At 41.7% G+C, this 19,935-nt stretch overlaps 1 protein-coding gene across 1 annotated transcript in view; it reads right to left on the bottom strand.

Annotated features, from left to right (window-relative positions):
• The window catches only part of prom1a (prominin 1a), a 34,706-nt gene that overhangs the window by 1,768 nt on the left and 13,003 nt on the right, over positions 1-19,935 (bottom strand). The window contains exons 5-27 of the mRNA XM_034543007.1: positions 14,809-14,929; positions 14,260-14,323; positions 14,091-14,180; positions 13,725-13,748; positions 11,524-11,753; positions 11,352-11,426; positions 11,114-11,177; positions 10,648-10,807; positions 10,392-10,544; positions 9,800-9,923; positions 9,550-9,653; positions 8,831-8,915; positions 7,230-7,376; positions 6,122-6,193; positions 5,579-5,671; positions 4,792-4,809; positions 4,248-4,301; positions 4,090-4,170; positions 3,866-3,934; positions 3,197-3,286; positions 2,672-2,787; positions 1,926-1,949; positions 1,424-1,492 (exon numbers count right to left, since the gene is read on the bottom strand). Coding sequence (XP_034398898.1) covers positions 1,424-1,492; positions 1,926-1,949; positions 2,672-2,787; positions 3,197-3,286; positions 3,866-3,934; positions 4,090-4,170; positions 4,248-4,301; positions 4,792-4,809; positions 5,579-5,671; positions 6,122-6,193; positions 7,230-7,376; positions 8,831-8,915; positions 9,550-9,653; positions 9,800-9,923; positions 10,392-10,544; positions 10,648-10,807; positions 11,114-11,177; positions 11,352-11,426; positions 11,524-11,753; positions 13,725-13,748; positions 14,091-14,180; positions 14,260-14,323; positions 14,809-14,929 — 2,127 coding nt within the window. The remainder of the gene's footprint in view (positions 1-1,423; positions 1,493-1,925; positions 1,950-2,671; positions 2,788-3,196; positions 3,287-3,865; positions 3,935-4,089; positions 4,171-4,247; positions 4,302-4,791; positions 4,810-5,578; positions 5,672-6,121; positions 6,194-7,229; positions 7,377-8,830; positions 8,916-9,549; positions 9,654-9,799; positions 9,924-10,391; positions 10,545-10,647; positions 10,808-11,113; positions 11,178-11,351; positions 11,427-11,523; positions 11,754-13,724; positions 13,749-14,090; positions 14,181-14,259; positions 14,324-14,808; positions 14,930-19,935) is intronic.

The following is a 19,935-nucleotide window of genomic DNA, read 5'->3' as shown; positions in this document are numbered from 1 at the left end:
AAGTTAATAAATGACTCATTGCCCCTTTAAAAGCATGCTGGTTTTTTTTGGTTTTCTTGTAACTTTTTATCAATTTCTAGAAAAAATATAGACGTCAAAAGGTCAACTATAACATTTTTTGTCTTTTTGACAAGTAAAGACTACAAAAGGACAATTATTCTATGCTTTTCAGCATTCACTCAAAAACTGGATGGCTCCTTTTGGAATGATACTTATGTAAAAGACAAATTAAAAGAGGACAGTTGTGGAAGCAAAGATGTCTGATCCAGCTGTTGTGCTCTCTTCTCGTAGCTCCCGTTGCAGAGCAGGCTCGTCGCCCCCCAAACGCGTCCTCATCCGAACGCAACTTAAAAATACACAACATGCAGTTAGACGACACGTTAAGATTAGGAAGGAAATAAAAAAAAGGAGCGTCATTCGCGGCCGGCGTCACACCGAAGCTTTGCATGCTTGCCTCTCGCTGAACAAAAGGATCAGGTGTACATTCGTCGGATTTTGGCTGACTCTAAATGAGAAGAAACAGGACGGTTTTTCATTCACGTGGACATCCCAGTGCACACACAGAACATGCAGCGGGGTTAGTGAAACAGCAGACCGCCACCAAAACAAACACAGAGCAGAACATCTGGCAATGAGAGAGAAGTAACGGTAGCAACAATAGGCGGACTGAGACGGTACAATCTCATTTTATGTGCGTTAAAGGATCAGTATGTAGGATATAGTGGCATCTAGTGGTGATGTTGCAGATTGCAGCCAACTGAATACGGCTCATCTTTCTTTTTTTCCAAGTGTTTTAGGAGAACTACGGTGGCCCTAAGGTAACATAAAAATGTGTGTTTGTTACGGGCGACTGCAGAACCAAGGGCGGGCTGTTGAAGATGTAAAGGGCTCATTCTAAGCTAACGGAAATATCATTCCTAGTTTTGTTTTGTAAGTAAACCTAAAAAACATGCCTATGTTCGAAGTTTATTTTACGTAACGAACAAGACAAGTGCATAACTGATGCCAGAGGGGTACATAGATCGTCATCGTGTAAAGTGTAGGGCCACAGAACGAGGTGGTCGGTATTTGACGAGTTGCAAATATGCGTATTTTAAATTATTCACTGAAATGTCTTGACCGATCTTGGCTTGAAAAACACAATCTGTCATATCCGATGTCTTAAAAATAAAAGCTACCATTACTTGACAGCTATCTCATTCTTGTTCAGCTGGCTCCATATAGTGTGTGTGTGTGCGTGCGTGTGTTTGTGTGTGTGTGTGTGTGTGTGTGTGTGTGTGTGTGTAATGAATCAACTCCTTCAAAAAGGCATGCACTGTTCGGCGACGTCATTCTGCAAGTAGAAAAAGAGCCCACGTCCCCAGGCGTGCCTCCACCTCCACCATAACATGCAGTAACAGGATTATTATATACATAAGTTTACCTTGTCAGCATAGGATTTGGGATACCTTGTGGGCTCTCACTATGATAACCATTATTACCAATTTCCATACTGAAAACAAAAATATCGTGTACAAACAAGGGGATGAAAGATGTCACGTGGGAGACATGCCGATATCAGTTTTCGAGTAAAAATGCTTTCTTTTCGAGTAGTCAAAACTTTTACAAGAATTTTGAGAGATACATATAATTTTTTTTTTTGTATAAACCATAATTTTTTTTTATTTACACTATAATTTACAAAAAAAAAACAGGTGGACTTGTAAGGTAAATGATTGCAAGAGCCCTTCGTGAAAGGTAAGGGGCACTTTTCAAAGGTAGCACACGACAAGAAGCCACGCCCATCCACCCATAAGAAGCTTAAAAACGTAAACCAGCACCAATAATTTTTAGTAAACAAGTCTATGTACAAAGATCCGGAGAGAAAAGCACAGAGTGTGATAGTGAAGGTGAGAAGGAGAGAGGAGGTGGATTGAATGTCTTACGTTTTCATGGGAATTGTCTCAATGCTATAAAGATACACACAAAAAAAAAAAGAAGAAAATAAAAACAACATAAAAATGTTATTGAAAATGTCGAGCGATGGAAATGCACCATGAGGTTGTCGCCCGGCACAGATCAAGAGACGTTACGCTGTATTTGTGTAAAGCCGTGATTTCCGTGAATGGACGAAAGGTCCACGGAGGAGAAAAATGTAAAATTGACAAACGCTTCCAACGTTCCTTTGTAAAGTGCCAAAGTGCTTTGACAAGAGAGGAATGTAACAATAAAAAAATAAATAAAAAGATGCGGAAGGTGGAAATAGTAGAAATGGTTATCACAAAGTAAAATGCCAAGTCCCAGAAACAGAGGAACTACAAGAGGAAGAGAAGAGGATAAAAAAACAAACTAATGAAAACCAGAAGAGACTGTGAGAAAAAAAACAACCTTAAAAATAGTTATTTCATTTGTATTTAATCTGAAAGTAAAATGTTTCTTATTCAAATTAAAATAATCTCAATATTATCAAATAATATAACAGTATTAATCTACAAATTGAAAAGAAAAATAATCCACTTTAAGATGTGCAGCCCAACTAGTAGAAAATAAGAAGCCGTAGAGAACGGAGGAGGTCCTGCAACCATCAACAGCGTATTAAAAACCTCTATTGACTACCGACTGTAATTATATATCGTTTTTAAAATTAAAATAAATGTTCATACGTGGCAGAACAACAAGTACGAGTACTCACTCGTCGTAAACGTCCTCTGTGTCCATCCTGCGGTAGAACTTGGCCAGTTTCACAGCGAGGATGATGCTGGGGAGCAGGAAGAGGGTGCTGCAGCCCAGGCCCATCCAGAAGGTGTTCTGTGGAGGAAACACATTGAAGCTGAAACCATCAGTATATTAATTGATTTGTCCATCGACTGAATATCGAAGTATTTTGATAATCCATTAATCACGGAGGTCATTTCTCCAGCAAATGTGCCAAATATTCCCCTCGTTCCCATAGTGATTAATTGTGCGGATTCAGTGCTTTTATTTGTCTTTTTTTTTGTGATGGTGAATTACACATTTTGAGGATTTCAAAATAAAACGAGCAATCTGAAAGACTGGCACTATTTGGCTCTATTGTATATCTATTTCATAGACCGAATCCTGAATGTATTAGTGTGTAAAATAACAACCAAAAAACAGTCACACGTGCGTATTTTTTATTTACGTCGAAGAACGAAGAAAGTTCCAACTAAACTAAAAAATAAAGTGGTATTATTACCATGGAGTCGACCAAGAAACTGCAAGTAATGATCTCCACCGTGTCCAGCATGTTGCTGAAGGGCTTGCACGGCGCGACCTCCATAGCCAACTGCGGAGAAAGAGAGAGAGAGACAGAGAGAGAGAGAGAGAGAGAGAGAGAGAGAGAGAGAGAGAGAGAGAGGGATACACAGTGAATAAAGGAATACATCAAACTCTTATTATGAAGGTCGAACGACATTGAAGCCCGTTGTGTCGCCGTGCTGTGCTTGTTGAAGGTTTCACAGCTTGTACTTTCGGTACTCTGGGATCCATATAACAGCTTCATGCTTCTTTTTCTACTCCCTTGTTTGGAATTCCTTAAGTTAACGACGCCAGAAACCAGTGAGCCACAGAGCAAATTCCTTCAATTTATAGCGGTTGTAATTGTTATAATTGTCTTCTTTATATTTTCTCCAAAACTCTTACGCAACATCCAAAAGGCACTTAACTCTTTGTGTGCTGAACGGTTTGTGTAAGTTTTGTTTATTTGTTTATTCGATTGTTATATCTTTTTTGTTGGTGAAATGCTGCCCCCTATCTGTTTGGAGCAGGTACTACACATCTCAGCTTTACGAGCTGAAGGGAGCTAACAAATGAACACACACACACACACACACACACACACACACACACACACACACACACTTACTGATGTTTTGACCCATTCTATGTATTGATGGAAGTAGCCGACGATGGTCTCCGTGTATTTTCCCGTTTCCTGTGAAGCATTAATGTGAGTTACAGATTTTTACTTCCTGTTGCAGTGTACGTGAATGATATCAGCTGACCGGAAGTGCACATGGAAACAAGCTAGCGGTGCAGTTATGTTTGCAAAAATTAGATTATAAACAAAGCAAGGGGTCCTCGAGTTACCCGGTTGATTAAATGTGTTGCATTCTGGGAGATGAGGTACTGGGCCGCTTCAATAGCATCGAGAACCGCTAAAACTTTGTTCTGCGGAGAAGAAATGAGAGATTTAGTTTGAGCTCACGTCTAATGGTGCATGAGACCGAAAGGGCTGGTTTACTTACCGGCAGGTCTGAGGTGGTTCTTTCCAGGAACCTCATACTCTGGTTCAACGCACTCTTTAAAAAGGGAAATAATTAAAATGAACGACATTCAATCCCAAAAGCTCAGCGGCGACACTCAGGGGTGATGACACACCAGTGAAACACAAAAGGAGGACCAGGCAAGAACAAAATCCGACTTTTGATTAACAATATTCTGCTTTACAGGCATGCTGAGGAATTTTGTTCCAAAATTAAATATCCACAATGCAAAGCGCGCAATTATTCACCTTTTTTTTGAGGTCCGAGCTGTTACCAAACGAATAACTGAAATTTATGTGGATATTTTGTCATATTTCGGTACAAAACCCTTGATGCATGTGACTTTTATGTCCATTTAAATACAATAACACACGTACACATACACACACAATGCCACCCAAAATGAGATATATTTTCTCAGTTTAATATATGTCATCAGTGAGATGTCTAAATGTAAAAAAAAAAAAAAAAAAAAAAAGATGTACGGGGACACTAAATTACACAGGATGGACACATTCCAGCTTACCCTCGCTCTAACATATTTCTTGAAGGTTGAAAGTGGAAAAAGAAAAAAAAACATTAAAAAAAAGCTGTTGTGAAAGCTGTGAAGTGCATCGATGCCGGTCTGAATTGGTAGTAGTGTTATTCAAAAGAATGACATCGTCTTTGACAGGGAGAATAAAACTGTAATTGATTTGTTTCTAGCCATTGAAAAGCAACGATAACACAACATTGACATTATCTTATAAAGTGGTTCGCAAACAGTCGCTTATTTATAGATAAAAGTACAAAAACAAAACATTCTCATCTATTTAGAGTTGTGCTTCTGGCCACATGAGGAACACAACTCTAATATTCACTCCCTTTTGTCTCTGTTTTTGGTCTCCACCACCAACTCGTGAGGGAAGTCTGTGGTTCTTTAGCTGCTAAATGCGGCGCAATATTGATTTAAATATTTTGTGCAGGAAACACAATGCATTCTGGCAATAAATAAACCTTAATCTATCGCACTATATACTGTATATATCTGTATATACATACGCTTGAAGGGAAAATCCACTTTTGCACACTCTCTTTTTGTGGTTGTTTCTGTCTTGTTTTTTTTTCCTTCTACCGGCTTCATAATCTAAAGTTTATACATTTTCCTACATTTTCCCCGGAGGGAAAACATGTTCGCTTTGCTGTAAATATTGAATATATGAATTCAAAGCGCACACTTTGGTGTTTTGACGTAGTTTCAAATGATTTAGAGGTGGAGGTTTCATTTAAGCCAGACAGAATAGCATGAATATCTTGCACGGCGGGGGCGTTACCATGGCCTGCTCCATGGAGACGATCTGCTGCCTGTGGATCTGCCGCAGAGTGCTGGCGTGGCCTTTCAGAGCGGTCTGCAGAGCGCCTCTGGGCTGAAGAAAAACAGGCACATTTTGTCGAATTATCATTCACGAAAGCGCTGAAGGAAAAAAAAATGTTCAGCCCGTAAACTGCAACACAAGTCTTGTCAGAAGAAGCTGTTGATCGTTCAGTAATCAACGTTTGTGTTTCTTGCCATTCGGAGGTGAATGAACACATGTGGCTGTGTGGTTACGTCCTGAAACCACCTGAATAATAATAATAATAATAATGCATTTTATTTGTAACGCACTTTTCATTCAAAAGAATCTCAGAGTGCTACAGAGCCAGCAGATAGTGAAAAAAGAAAGAAAATAAAAGGCATGAAGACTGTCTCTGTGTTGTGTAGCCGGGAGAACCAAAGACAACCAAATGTGCCCCCTGTGGCATTGCAAATCAATCAATCTAATTATGTGTCTGTGGACTGAGGACACGCTGTGGACCAGGACACGGTGGGGCCTCACCATGAGGTCCGTCTGGGCCTCCAGCTCTCTGGCGAACGAGAGCAGGTCCATCACGGTGACTCCTTTGTTGACCTGAAGACGGGTTTATAGAGAAAAAAAAATGAATCATGTAAACATTCTTCTCTCAGAAGGTCATTTTTTTTTATGGGGCAAAGCACTCATTGTTTTTGCAATGACTATCAACCATAATTGCTAGCTACATAATTTAGAAAGCAGTTTTTTTTCTCGTTTTTTTTTTCATTGTTGTGAAATAATTAAAAAAGATTGCACTGCACCTTGGAAATACTATTTAGTTAAAGAAAAATCCAAGAGGGCAGTATTATAATTTAAAACCAACTCGATGCATATTCCTCCAGCATTTTCTTAGGAAAGGAACCACTCGGGGACTTAAACAACTTTATTTTAATGCAGAGGAGGTATGTATTATCTAAATGGTGGTGGAATATACATTTACTCAAATTTAAGGTACTTGCACTGGAAATAGTGTATTTATTATATTTTACTTTGCTAATTGCATCATTAACATAAAGTCAAGCAATATGAAATAATAAAAGACTCACAGGGGTAATCTTTTTTTCTCTTTGTACTACATTTACCTGATAATACTTTTGCTTGTAATGGCGTATTTTCACATGTTGTGGTATAGTTACTATAGCTGCTTTTACTTAATATCTGAATACTTCTTCCACCACTGCGTTATCGCACACATACAAACAACCTGACGATCTTTCATAGTAAAATATCACTGAAATTAATGTGACTGCCATTTCTTGTAATGTTCAGTTCGATCATGTTCAGTCACTGTGGGGTGTTTCGCGTGTGTTTGATTGTCCCTTTTACATTTTGTTTCATTCATGCATATATCGAGGGTGCATTATGGGTCTCCTAATTCAGACCTGTTTGTTTTCCTGAGTAGATGAGATGAAACTTTTTTGTATCCGGAGGGAAATTATTATGCGGCCGCTGAAAGCCCAAAGCGGAAAACAAAAAGAGCAAATATATGGAGTGTATAAAGCGAATGAATGGAGAGAATAAAACAAAATGTATGAACGACGTCGACAATCAACGGCACGCAAAGCCAGAAATGTGTTTATGGCACGAGTGTCACCTCTTCCAGGTAGTCCGCGTAGTTGATTTCCGACAGCCCCGCTTCGGAGAAGTCCAGGAGGTTCTGCCTCCCCTCGGCCTCCAACAGGATGATCCCCCTCAGGTCGATCTTCACGCTGTCCAGCTGACTCACCACGTCCTTAGTAAACTTTAAAAGGAAGGAACCGAACACGGGTTTCTACCTCAGTGTGGACCTTTTAGAAGAGCTTGGGTATGAGTCACAAACAGGATATAACAGTGAGAACACAGTGTTAACGTAATGAGAGGCCTAAAAAAAAAAAAATCACTTTTTTTTGGCTTGGATGAAAGTTGGATGTTCGTTAACGTTGTTTGCTTGCGTGGAAAGTTTCTCCTCGTTTCTCTACTGTAAATTGTTTGCGGTCGGTTTTTATTGCCCTCTCTCCTTTAATCACTCCTTTCATTCATATCGTATCTTAATGCCTTTTATGGCTCATGTGAAGCACTTTGTATCGAGTTGTTACGGAAAAATTGACGTCCAAGTGAACACATTGGAACGCAAAACTCACATTTCTCTTCATTTTCTATTGAACCAAGAGAGAGCAAACTTATTCGATAACTATAAAGAACTTTATATAATTGTTTATTCATTTTTATTATATCGCTTGTTCTGAAAGCAATACCCTTTGATCGACTATATGTTGGCAAATGTGATTTTCCACAAGCGATGTTTTGAATAGTAATATGCAATTTCACCACCAAAAAAAGAAAACGTATGCTTCCAATTATCTATCTATCTTTGTATATCTATCTATCTATCTATCTATCTATCTATCTATCTATCTATCCAATTATATATATATGTGTGTATATATATATATATATATATATATATATATATATATATATATATATATATATATATATATACATATATATTGTTGACATTCTGGCAGCCAGAGTGTCACACTTTTGGAAACTTAAAAGCTTGTGCATGCGCTAAATGAAGACAAATGACTAGTGTGCAGACACAGATGCAGCGTTGGGTATCAGATGTTGAGCTTAAAAGGAGCCAAGGCCACTTTGCCAACTGGCAGCAGGGCCCTGAACGTCTCGGTGGCTGGCTCCGGGCCACGAAGGAAGAGAAACTTACATCAGTGTAACGTCACCGGCCTACACCGAGGAAGGGCTGAGGCATGTTAAAGCTATCAGCCGTCAGCGCAGACTTTGTTTTGGCAGAAGATAAACCGTTAGCTGATGCTAATTAGACGTTCGCAGCCAAGGGCGGAGATCTCCAGCCTGTAGCTTACAGAGCTGCATGTCCGAGTTGCATTTATTCTCACCCTCCGTTGGAGCATTTAGTATTAGCATTGATTTGTTCTATATTAACTGCCCATCAGAGTATTTTTTTATGAAGACTAATACAGAGTAGTTCACAGTGTGAAATCAGCATACATATTAGTAACTGATAGCTTAAGCACATCATCGTACTGAGAAGTATATAGTCTGTACAATTGGCTTAACCCTTCCACTTAAATCATACCAGATTTTCTAGTCTAATATTTATTTTGTATGAAGGAATAAATCAATAGAAAGACACTCAGATTGACCCTCCAACAGGTGACGGATGGTGTGTTTACTGACCACTGTAGTGTTCAGGAACAAGGAGATGTTGAAGACTTTGTCCAGACGCATGGCTGAGTAGATGCCTTTGTTCTCTTTGCAAGTACTGAGGAAGACACACATACAAAAGGAGGTATAACAGAGGCAAAAGTCAAATATATTTGCTGCCATCAAGTGAAATTTGACTGGAAGTACATGACGTTCCCTCACAGAGAGCTGTGTAATATCCCTCAAAAGCCCGGAGTGATTGCTCGTTGGTCCAAGACTAATGTTCCACGGTACCTTTTAACCAGATACACGACACATGACCCACTTCGGTGTTAGCGCCGCTTGCTTTTTAATGGTCAGAGAGACCTGTTGAGGCGCCGCTGCTCTATTTGGAAACATAATGAATGCATGTTTGCCACCCCCTGTTGTTACTGAGGATATCCAGCTTCTCACTGGAAGGAGAGATGATGAAAGCTGATGCAACCGCCGAGAAAGAGGCTGAAGGAAAACTACGCTAACGAGCTTCTCAAGGTCAATAGAAACCCTCTCTCTTTCATTTGCATCGCCATCAATGGAAACTGAACATTCAGTCGCTTGATGCCCAACCCAAAGCCTGCGCCAAAACAAACGTTATTCAAATTCAAATAAATGTTTTGTCCCGCTGCAAAATCCATTCAGTTTGTAGAGAAGACGGATAACGCAGCGCTTTCTGAAATCGCCTAAATACATTTAAAAAAATGAGTTTTCTTTGCCTGTACAAGCTCTCCGCCGTCAGCTCCAGGTCGGAGTCGTTGTACATGTAGCCGGGGATGAAGTTCTTCCAGTCTGGGTTGGCCAGATATGGGGTGTCCACCACCTGGAGGATGGGAGGAAGACGGGATGTGTGATGTGCGAGATTCTCATGGGAAGCAAGTGGGACCATGTAATTCAAGAGCAACCCACATATTCATACTTTAAAAACACGTTTTTTTTTTGTTTGTTTTTAAAGACTCGTGAACTTGCCTTGAAGACTTCTTTGGTGTGGAAGGGTTCACAAAAAAGTTTCTCCATGTTTCCTCCGGCCAGGAAGATGGCGGTCACCACTCCCATCAGCACCCACGAGAAGATGACGGTAAATCCGACGCCGCTGCGGAGAACGACGGACACGCCCTCAGGAACCCGATAACGTACAGAAGAATAAGAGGTGGAAGTGTAGCACTAGTGTGAATGGGAGGAGCAGTTTACTCTGGATCCGTATCTCAATTTAGATGTAACAAAAATACAATATCCCAAATATAATACTTTTTAAATCTGAGGGAAATCTATACTGGGTGAATAAATAAGTGACTTTCGCCATTAGAATGTAAGAAGTTCTTCTTTTTGAGACGAGTTCTGCATGTTCTCTTTCGCTCTTTAATGCTCCTCAGGCCTTTTCCATGACTCTGATTATGTACTCTGGTCTTTGTTACCTTTCGTAAGTACCGCAGCACGGACAGTAAATAGTGAAGCAGCTGTAGTTTTGGCAATTATCGACCATTTCTTTTCTAACCCGTTCATCGCATCTCCCGTTGTATCGATCTGTAAACTGAGCCCGCCGCGTGGACAGGTGACTCACGCCATGAGCATCGTTCCTCCCGTGTTGGAGATGCATCCTCGCGTCGTAGGCGAGGCGTGCTTGTCGTAGCCCAGCGTGCCGCACAGCAGGCCCAGGTAGTTGAAGGCCAGGACGAGGACCACCATGCAGCAGAGAGCGATGCAGCCGATCCACCTGTAGGCGAAGCTAAGGAGTTAGAGCATCGAGATCTTTTGTTCCCCCACTCCCCCCCCCCCACTCCCCCCCCCCTCATTGTAGGCTTAGGAGGTGTGTTTACCTGTAGAAGTCCATCTTGTCAATGTCGGGGTAGTGGTCCTCAATCTTGGCATGGGCGTGGCTGATGAAGATCGTGAAGTTGGACAGGGAGCTCTGCACAGGGAATACCTTGGAAAAGCTGCTGATGTTATTGCCAATGCCGTCTACCAGACTCTGCACACCTGAGAGACGGATCAATCAATCCATCAGTCCATCGGTTTGAATAATTGGCCCGTGTGCAAAAGCCGCTCGGTCGCACCAGAAAGAACTTCACTGCGTGATTTAAAGACGTCAAACGTTCCACTTTATAGGAATTTACGCTGAAATCTCTTCAAATCGACTGAATCGTGCTCAAACTCACAAGGCAGAATGATAAAAGTGACAAATGGAGAGATTAAAAGAGTACAAAAAACTAAAAGTAACGCACAAAAGCGAGAATTTATTACATTTTGTTTGCTTTTAGAAGGAAGGTGTCAAATGTCACTTACTCTCCACGACACTTCTGGTCTGTTCCACCACCGTACGAGGCGTGTCGTTTAAAGAGGCAAAGCCCTGCGACAGGAAAAGGACAAAGCGTTGGGACTTTGGGCTTCTTGGTCCATTTTTAGGGGGGATGCTGTTATACATCAATTCAACTAAAACACAAGTAGACAAGGCACCGATGGACACGAGCCCATTAAACGACTCCTATCACATATGATACATAGATTTATGGTCCAGGCTCACCTGCTGGACGATGGCACTGAGGTCCGTTCTCAGGACGTCGTTCATCTTTTCCAGCTGAGCGTTCACCTTGGGTAGCTAGGATGTAAACAGACAAGGAAAACTTTTGATATCCACGTATACAATAGTGAACTGAAGTGAGCAGGAAGTCCCCATCTGCCACTCGGTTCTGTACCCGTGTGAAGTTGGCGCCGATCTGCAGCTGGGACAGCGACTGGCGGATGTTGCGGCACAGCTGGGCGGTGGTGGCGTCCGAGTCCTCGTCGTGACAGCCCGGGTCGTTGAGGGTGCGGTTGATACCGGTCCGGACCACGCTCAGGTTGAAGTTGAGCTTCCCGGTTCCTTCCTGGAGGACCTCCAGACCCACGTTGACGTTCTCAAGGGCCTCCTTGGTTTCTCGCATGGCTGAATCGAGAGAGAGAGAGAGAGAGAGAGAGTGAGAGAGGGAGCCAAGATGAGATTGCAGGTGTATTGTGTTCATCGTGAAGGGAAAGAAAACAAACTCGAATAACACCATTTTCCTACAAAAGAAAAGTAGAACAAGGAAGTGAGACCATTTCCATTGTTTCCATTGTAAACTTCCCAAATCTAAATTAGGTCAAGTAGTTTTTATTACAGCAGGAATATCTTCTACTCATGTACATCTTACACCTTCCTCCTTAGCTAATCTATATTTTGAGGAAAAAAATATGTAATTGTCAAAAAAGGTTGTCAGAAAAGGCTTTTCTTTTGGTCCCATGAGCCCCAGACTGCGTAGCTTTGCTGCAAAATGAATATTTTATTTAAATCTTTTAGTTTTGTTCTGGGAAATCATGTGGAATTGTTAAAACAGGAAGTATATAAGTGCACTCTCTTACAATAACTTTCTTTTGACAAAGTTTCTGGGACAAATACAATTTTTAATCGATCAAGCAGATTCCGTGGCGAGTATAAAACTGTTTTTTTTTTAAATATCAACATTCACAGCAAAAGGACAGTGGCTCATGTTGCATAAAAGCACAGACAGGAAAATAAAGCGCATGCTCATTGTAAAGACTAGGCCTGAGCCGAGTTCACCACACAGAGTTTCAGACGCTGTTCTCCAGCATCTCAAATTGGACCCTCGGCTTCGCTTCCTCTGGTACAGAAAAACAAAAAACGGTCTCCTTCATTAACTAACTCTCTCCCGAGCAGCCGTCGTTAGCTAAACGAGCGCAGAGTGTCGCCCGCAGCGGCCTTTTAAAATTAAACAGGATAAAGACACTGAACATATAAAAGATGCAAAGAGAGAAGGAGAGGAAATCACATCCGTAAACTCTTCGTCGTACCGCGGGGACTGAAAAACATGCAGGAGATTCGTAAAGAGGAGAAAACAGCAGCACCCAGCGCTGTTTTTTTCTCCTCTTACGAATCTCCTGCATCTTTTTAACATTCAGATACTTTTTTTTTTTTTTTACATCTGATCAAACCGTATTCGTTACGGATACTGAGACCCTCTGGCTGCTCGGCTCAGCCCCAGTAGGAACACAATATTAAAATACACAAACATTAAAAAACATAAACTTTATATGCATTTTACCCCCTGAGCTGTATAACCCATGTAGTGTTACATCCATAGACAGCTGCTTGTACACGGAGTAACTAAAGAAGTTGATAACTACATAGTGAAATATTCAAATCGTTGATTAACTGCTGTACATTTGTGGTGAAATTGGTAAAAGTCGTATGATTGGTCACAAAGAAACACACACACACACACACACACACACATGTTTATGCTCACTTCACAGTGGGGGAAACACAAGTGGAAAAAAAGGGAGATGTCCAGGTGCAGGTTGATGTTACGTTGGGGGGGTTTGGCAACATCTGGTTAACTTAAAATTGCACTAGGCAAGATTTTTTATTTCATGGAGGAGCAATCGTATCTGTCTATGTGATTTTTTTTTGTTATGTTTGCCAATTAAAAAAAAAAAATTTCATCTGTTAGAAAACCATCTGAGCCTTCTGCAGGTGGTGCATTAAGAAATGTAGGAAAACAATTTCTCCGTAAAAAAGTTATAGCGAGTGGATCCAAACCCCGAGCCAGAACCTGTTGTGAATTATTAATTTCACCACGTCTTTCAAGGTTCAAGAAGTGTCTCTCAGCTGATGTCACCTGCGTCGTCAGGTGCGTCACACACACACACAGGTCAGAGGCAAAACGTTGCGTAGTGCAGTTTTAACACGTTCATCGGTCGTTGTTCGGTTTAAGACGCTCGGATCGGTCCGAGTACTCAGGGGAAGATCACAAGGGGGGACGGATTATGGGAGCATCACCGGTGTCAAAGTTCACAAGGTCAGGAGGGGTGGGGGGTCAAAGGATTGAGGGGCATTGTCCGGTTACTGGGTTACTGTTACCTTTGATGGCCCTCTCGATTTTCACTTCGTAAAAAAGCATAGAATATAAAAGGTTAACAAATATTACAGCTCACAGCTTTTATTGACTCGCCAATATTAAAATTAGATTCCAAAAAAAAAAACATTACTGTTATATGCAGGGTAGAATATATTTTTTTTAAAGTCTCATTACATGGGGGTGGGGGTGGGAATCTGATAATGGGCTTCACTTATCTCATTCTTTAAAAAATTGATCATATTTGCAAGTAATACGGGAGTATATATAGGTTGCATTATATTGTGTTCTGCAGCCGTAACAATAACCTGATCATATCGTAACCGAAGAGGAAATGAAAGAAGGAAAAAAATAATAACACGCAGACATACCTCCAGCCATATTGAGCACTCGGTCCAAGGCCGGATGGACATCCTTATCCAACTGATCGTGTATCCTTCCACCCAACAACGGACCTATATCTGCAGAGAACGCAGCATCAGGTCGTGGTTTCTGTCCACTTACTTCACTATCGGAGGCGCAGAGGAGGTCTGTACTTACTATCTAGGTCATAGATGACTTTGTTCTTGGCTGTGGCGTATTGGGATATTAGGTAATCAATTTGCTGCACACAAACAGAGCAGAGCGGAGAAAACAGAAGCAGATGAAAATCTCGGCGTATTGTTATTGTCGTCATCGCACAGCGCAAACGAGGACAAACGTGTTTCACAAACACTTTGTTCTCAAAGCGGTGAAGTAAAAGTGAGACAAATTTGAAAGAAAGTTCTGTTTTCCCACATTTAAAAGGGGACATGAACGAGGCACGACTGGTAACGGTAACAACTCTTAACACCCTGAGATATCAAGAGTATTTCTTCTTGTCTGAGGGAATTTCAGCTTCCCATTCAATCATGACTGATCTCTTTTTTTCATACATTTTTACATTAGCTAACATTTCCAGAACTAGTGGCCATCCCGTTCCCAAAATCAGCAAAAGTCATCGCCCTCTATTAATAATTATAGTAATAATTATACATTTATATTTATATTTTCTCCATTTCCGCCCTCATCACATGCTTTAATATCGTGGTTAACTGCTCTCTTTCTCACCATCGGCGTGTCATTGGCGAAGGTGTGCAGGTCCCTCATGTTGCTGTTGACCAACCTCCGTATGCTCTTCACCTGAGAGCTCAGGTTCTGGTTGGCAGAGTATGCACACAGCACTCCGATCCTAAACAAGCAACACAAGTACACACAAAAACAACAACAACCACCGTGACCTTTTACGTCTCCATATGTGCCACAGGGGGGGGGGGGACGGACACAGAATAGGGGGGTGATAACATGCCATCGACAGTAGGGGTCAGTGTGCACACACTACATTTACTTTTTTTTTTAAAATTTCTGTTTTTACATTTCCTCTCCTAACTCCTTCTGAGTGAGTGCACCTGTGGAATGAGCTCAACGTCCTTGAACTTGTAATCACAGTTACGGGTGCACGTTTTGCTGTTTCCATTGGAGTGGAATACAGCACGATAAAAAGCAGGAACAAAAACAATTAAAATAACCAAATGATGTTTATTGACACTATTACTATTCATATTTTATGCCTTTTCAAGATAACAGGATGCATTTCAGGACGACGTTCTTCTGCAGATCAACTCTTAGCTCATGTGTATCGACATTAAGCTCCGATCTGTATAATCTGAGGTGCCCGGGTTATAAACACGTTCAAATTAAATCCAAACCCCCCCCACCCCCCCAGAATTGCATAAAGAAGAGCATAAAAGCGAGCGTCTCGCATACTTCAAACAGACCTGAGTAGCTCGGTACGAGGCTTAATTAGCTTGAGCAACATCAAGGGAAGGACAGGCCCGTAGCATTAAGCCGTTTCCATGACTCACGCTCATCCCAGCTGAATCTTCTTCGCCGCGTGTCTGACTTTGCTTTCACGGCTGCGTGGACGTGCGCTGGTTGAGCGTGGCTCGTGGTTCACCGGGGCGATTAACTCCAGAACAGATGGTCAAAAGAAAGTTCTGTAGTCGATGGTTTTTGTGTGGGGGGGGGGGGGTAAAAAAAAAACTGGTTGTACAACACGAGCGGGTCTCATTTATAGGGAACGCTTAAGTGGAATAAGCAGCTTTGTGAAGGGATGTAAGATGGCTCCCATGAAGGACGGACAAAAGGACTGACTCAGAGGCTACTGGGAAGGTTTACATCAATGGAGATGAAGCCATTGAAGGGCGTTGTGACTCACTGTATGAAAAGGAGGAGGCCTCTGCATGCGGGGCCTGTTCATTTGTGTTTCTGTGTGCATGCACCAGTGAGGCGATGCCCCATTCATAGTCAGTGAAGAAGATGGTGTGTGTGTGTGTGTGTGTGCGTGTGCGTGTGTGTGTGTGTGTGGTTAGGTCATCTTTACGGTCCTGTGAGTCTCCCTCTGTGAATACAACCTGCAGTATGCTGCAGACCTTTTACCACAGCGGGGATCACACACTGTCTCCAGTGACACCTGATGAGGTGGAGCCTGACAAGAGTTTCTCTTACTTTTTATTTGATTAATTATAGGGAAAATATATCAAGTGAATTCCGGGTCGACGCGTATCTTTTATCCAAGCAGTGTTGTCCAGCTATCCAAGATATTTAATTCACAATGATATGAAACAGATGGATCCATTAAATGTCCGGCATTTTAAAAGTATGATCAAAAAAAACTTTGCGGCAAAATAAATCAATGCGTCGCAACTGTTATTATTATTATTATTATTATTATTATTATTATTATTATTATTATTATTATTATTATCATATTATTTTTTACATTTTCATTTCCTTTATTATTTAAATTCTTTAATGTAATATGTCCTGCTATTTTACTTTATTTTATTGTATATTTGTTAAAAATTATTTATTTTTTTACTGCTGCTTCAAGAAATTTCAAGTAAAATCTAATCAAAAACCTTTTTGGAGATAGTTTATCAATCGGTTGGTGTTCAAACACACTCCGACTCGTGATATCTGCCGAGCAGCAGGGCATTGGTACGTTATGAAGCCCAAAAGAAGAGAGCCATGTCGGGGATGAAGTACAGAGAGCGTGTCATTAAAGTGAAATGAACCCGAACGGGATAACAAAGACCTCTAAAGTCACCCGAAAGGCTTCATTTTGCACTAGTGACGTGTTCGCTGTACTTAATTCCACTTAACGCACTTCTTCTTACTAAAAGAGTCAACTCAAAATAGTCAAAGTCAATGTCAAAGTCAAGTTTAAGGCAAAACTTATGAGATTTTAACGTTGTGCATACAGTCGTGGTGTAGCGGTGTAGCGTGTTTACAGACTAACGTTAGCTTTATAATAATAAAGCTAAAAGTGGTCGAGGGGAAATACGTCATCTCTGAGGCACTTTATACGAGCTGTAGAATCTCCTCATTGACCAATCAGAATCAAGTATTCAAGACGGCCGTCTAGTAAGCAAAATCAAATCACAGATTACAACATGTGTGTTAGCACCATGCGCTGCCCCCCCCCCCCGAGAGGGGAAGACACTCGAGCTGCTTCCGCGTCTGGAGGAATCGTAGCGACGTTTGCCATAAATAGTGGCGCTGTCATTGTGTAATTTGGGAGACTTAATGAGAAAACTAGGCCAAACAACTAGGCCGGGACACGGCGAAGCGGAGCCATCCGGAACCAGGGCGAAGATTCAAAATGGCCGCTTCCACTGACAAAAGCCTTTTGTCCGACCCTTGTCTCTGTCTGCCCTCTCTCTCTCTCTCTCTCTCTCTCTCTCTCTGTCTTTTCTCATTTGTCTTTCCGCTTTAACTCGTCCGTTTACATCTTCATCTCTTCCACTACACCTTCTATTTCTCAGTCTCAGACTTTATTTCCCTCTCTCTCTATTCCATCTCTCCATGTTTTATTTATTTTTTCTCTCCCCCCCCCCCCGTCTCCTCTTTTGCCCTCAGCCACCCCCAACCCCTCCTCTCTCTCTCTCTCTCTCTCTCTCTCTCTCTCTCTCTCTCCTTGCATCCACCTCCCTCTCTTTTTCTTTGTCTCTCTCTCCCTCCCTCCATCTCCCCTCCAGTGTCCAGCAAGGTCACTGGAATCTGCAGACAAACAAAGGCTCTTTTGACAAGAAAAAAAAAAACCCGCCGAGCTCTCGCTCTCTCACGAGCGAGTGCAGTCAGTACGCGAGACTGTTCACCTTTGAGTTCTGGTTGCAGTTTATTTACAACGTATACATATTTGTGTAGGGATGCAACAACATTTATATGTGAGAAAAAAACACTTTTTTTGACCGATGCTCGCGTCCGATGAAAAGGCAACAGGAAAACATGTCCGCCTCTGCAGATAAAGACGGACTGCCCCCCCCCCCTCACCCTCACCCTCATGATGATGTCTTTTTATGTCACATTTTGACAGGGAGACATCAGCTGAATAGCTTGCCGATAAGAATGATGACTAAAATACTACACAAACATATCTGATGTCTGATGTACTTTCCAAAAATATTGGAAGGGAATTTTGGAAGCGTCATCACATTTTCTCTCTGTTATCGGGCAACTAAACTGTGTCCGGACGGCTGCTCGTTGTTTCTGTTCCTCCTTCACTGGGGGGGGGGGGGGGCAATTCAACCACAGCGGGGGGAGGAAGATTTACCTCTAGCAACTTTGTAAAAAAAAATAAAAAATCCTGTTTGAGCGAAAGCCAAATGACACACGAAACTCTCTCCGCAGGGTGGAAAACCCCACAACCAGCAAATGAAGAAGAAGAGCATCAAACTAGTGCATGCGGTGCCCCCGGTATCTAGGCCACGACTGGGGGGGGGGGGGGCTGAGTGGTGAGTGTTACATGGTCTGGTGGCTCCATAGCTTTTCACAAACTCGCAAAAACAATGGGCCGCATTCAGCGCCGATTGTCGTTCGCGAGGCTCGGACGGTCTTCACACTGCTGGGACTGTACCCCTATTATCCCGTCACTCAATCGCACCATGATAATGAAGTCATTGTAACCATTCTAAAACAAATAGTTCCCGCTAGCAATTAGGAAAAGAAATTGGCAAACTAAATAGTGCTTGTGCAGGAAGTAGTTTTTTTACTGCGATGGACAAAAACCAAAGTGTCATCCGCGGCCTTCTTCGAAAAACCTCCGATTCATATCTTTGCACATGGAAATTGTGCGGTCTGACATCGGTGTTTTCTTTATTAATGTATTTGGGACAAAAGATCAGCTGATTACACTCCTATTAACGTCTAAGCCCCTATTAAATTTAATTTAGCCGCCATTTATTAAATCTAAGCTTCTGGTTAGCTTGTTTGTATTCCATTTAACTGCTTTCCCAACCAGCTGTCGTTACACATCCCTTTTATGCATTGTTATATTTGTCTTCTCAGAGCTTCACAGTCTAAACCCGCCGTCCCCGTGCAGCATTGTGTCCCATAAAGAATTTAACGCTGAGAAGTTCTGACTCCGGGGCCTTTTGCCTCGGGCGTAACAACCCAGTAAATACGGGGCTTTTTTTACTCTCTCCCCCCCTCATAAGGACGCTGTGTAAGTTGCTGTCCGTTCCCTCTGAAAAAACCAGCTGCAGTGGTTTGATGGGAGACAACAGACCATTAATTCCACTGCAAACAGTCCAGGAATGATATGAATACTAAACTGTGAGCCAAAACAACCTCGAGGGCTCGTGGAAGGTCACAGAAATACAGCAGTAGTTTAAAAACTCTACAGGGGCCAAAAAAAAGAAAGAAATGCCATCGGTTGAGTAAATCTGAGCGCCCGAGCGAGGCGGTCAAAAGAAACGTCTAAAAACGACAGACGAGAGAGCGACGGGGTGAAGGACATCGGAGACGGTCGTTCTAGAGCGATCTCCGTGGTAACGGTAATCTGTGTTCATGAGAAAATTACTGGCTTCTGCCACTTGTTTTTCAAGTTATGAAGAAAGTTCGGAAACAATAATGATCCTTCCAAGCAAATAGTAACGTTGCGATTTACACAAATGAATATAATATATATATATATATATATATATATATATATATATATATATATATATACGCATGCGCCGTCACTTTATAATATATAGTGACTCCTGAGTGGGTTTTCCTTCACTGTCTGTATGTCAGTGGGTTTTCCTTCACTGTCTGTATGTCAGTGGGTTTTCCTTCACTGTCTATATGTCAGTGGGTTTTCCTTCACTGTCTGTATGTCAGTGGGCTTTTCTTCACTGTCTGTATGTCAGT

Source organism: Cyclopterus lumpus, chromosome 10 (genome assembly GCF_009769545.1).
Source record: "Cyclopterus lumpus isolate fCycLum1 chromosome 10, fCycLum1.pri, whole genome shotgun sequence".
Classification (NCBI taxonomy): domain Eukaryota; kingdom Metazoa; phylum Chordata; class Actinopteri; order Perciformes; family Cyclopteridae; genus Cyclopterus; species Cyclopterus lumpus.
Note: the sequence above shows the minus strand (reverse complement) of the source record. Positions and strands in the feature narration are given on the sequence as shown.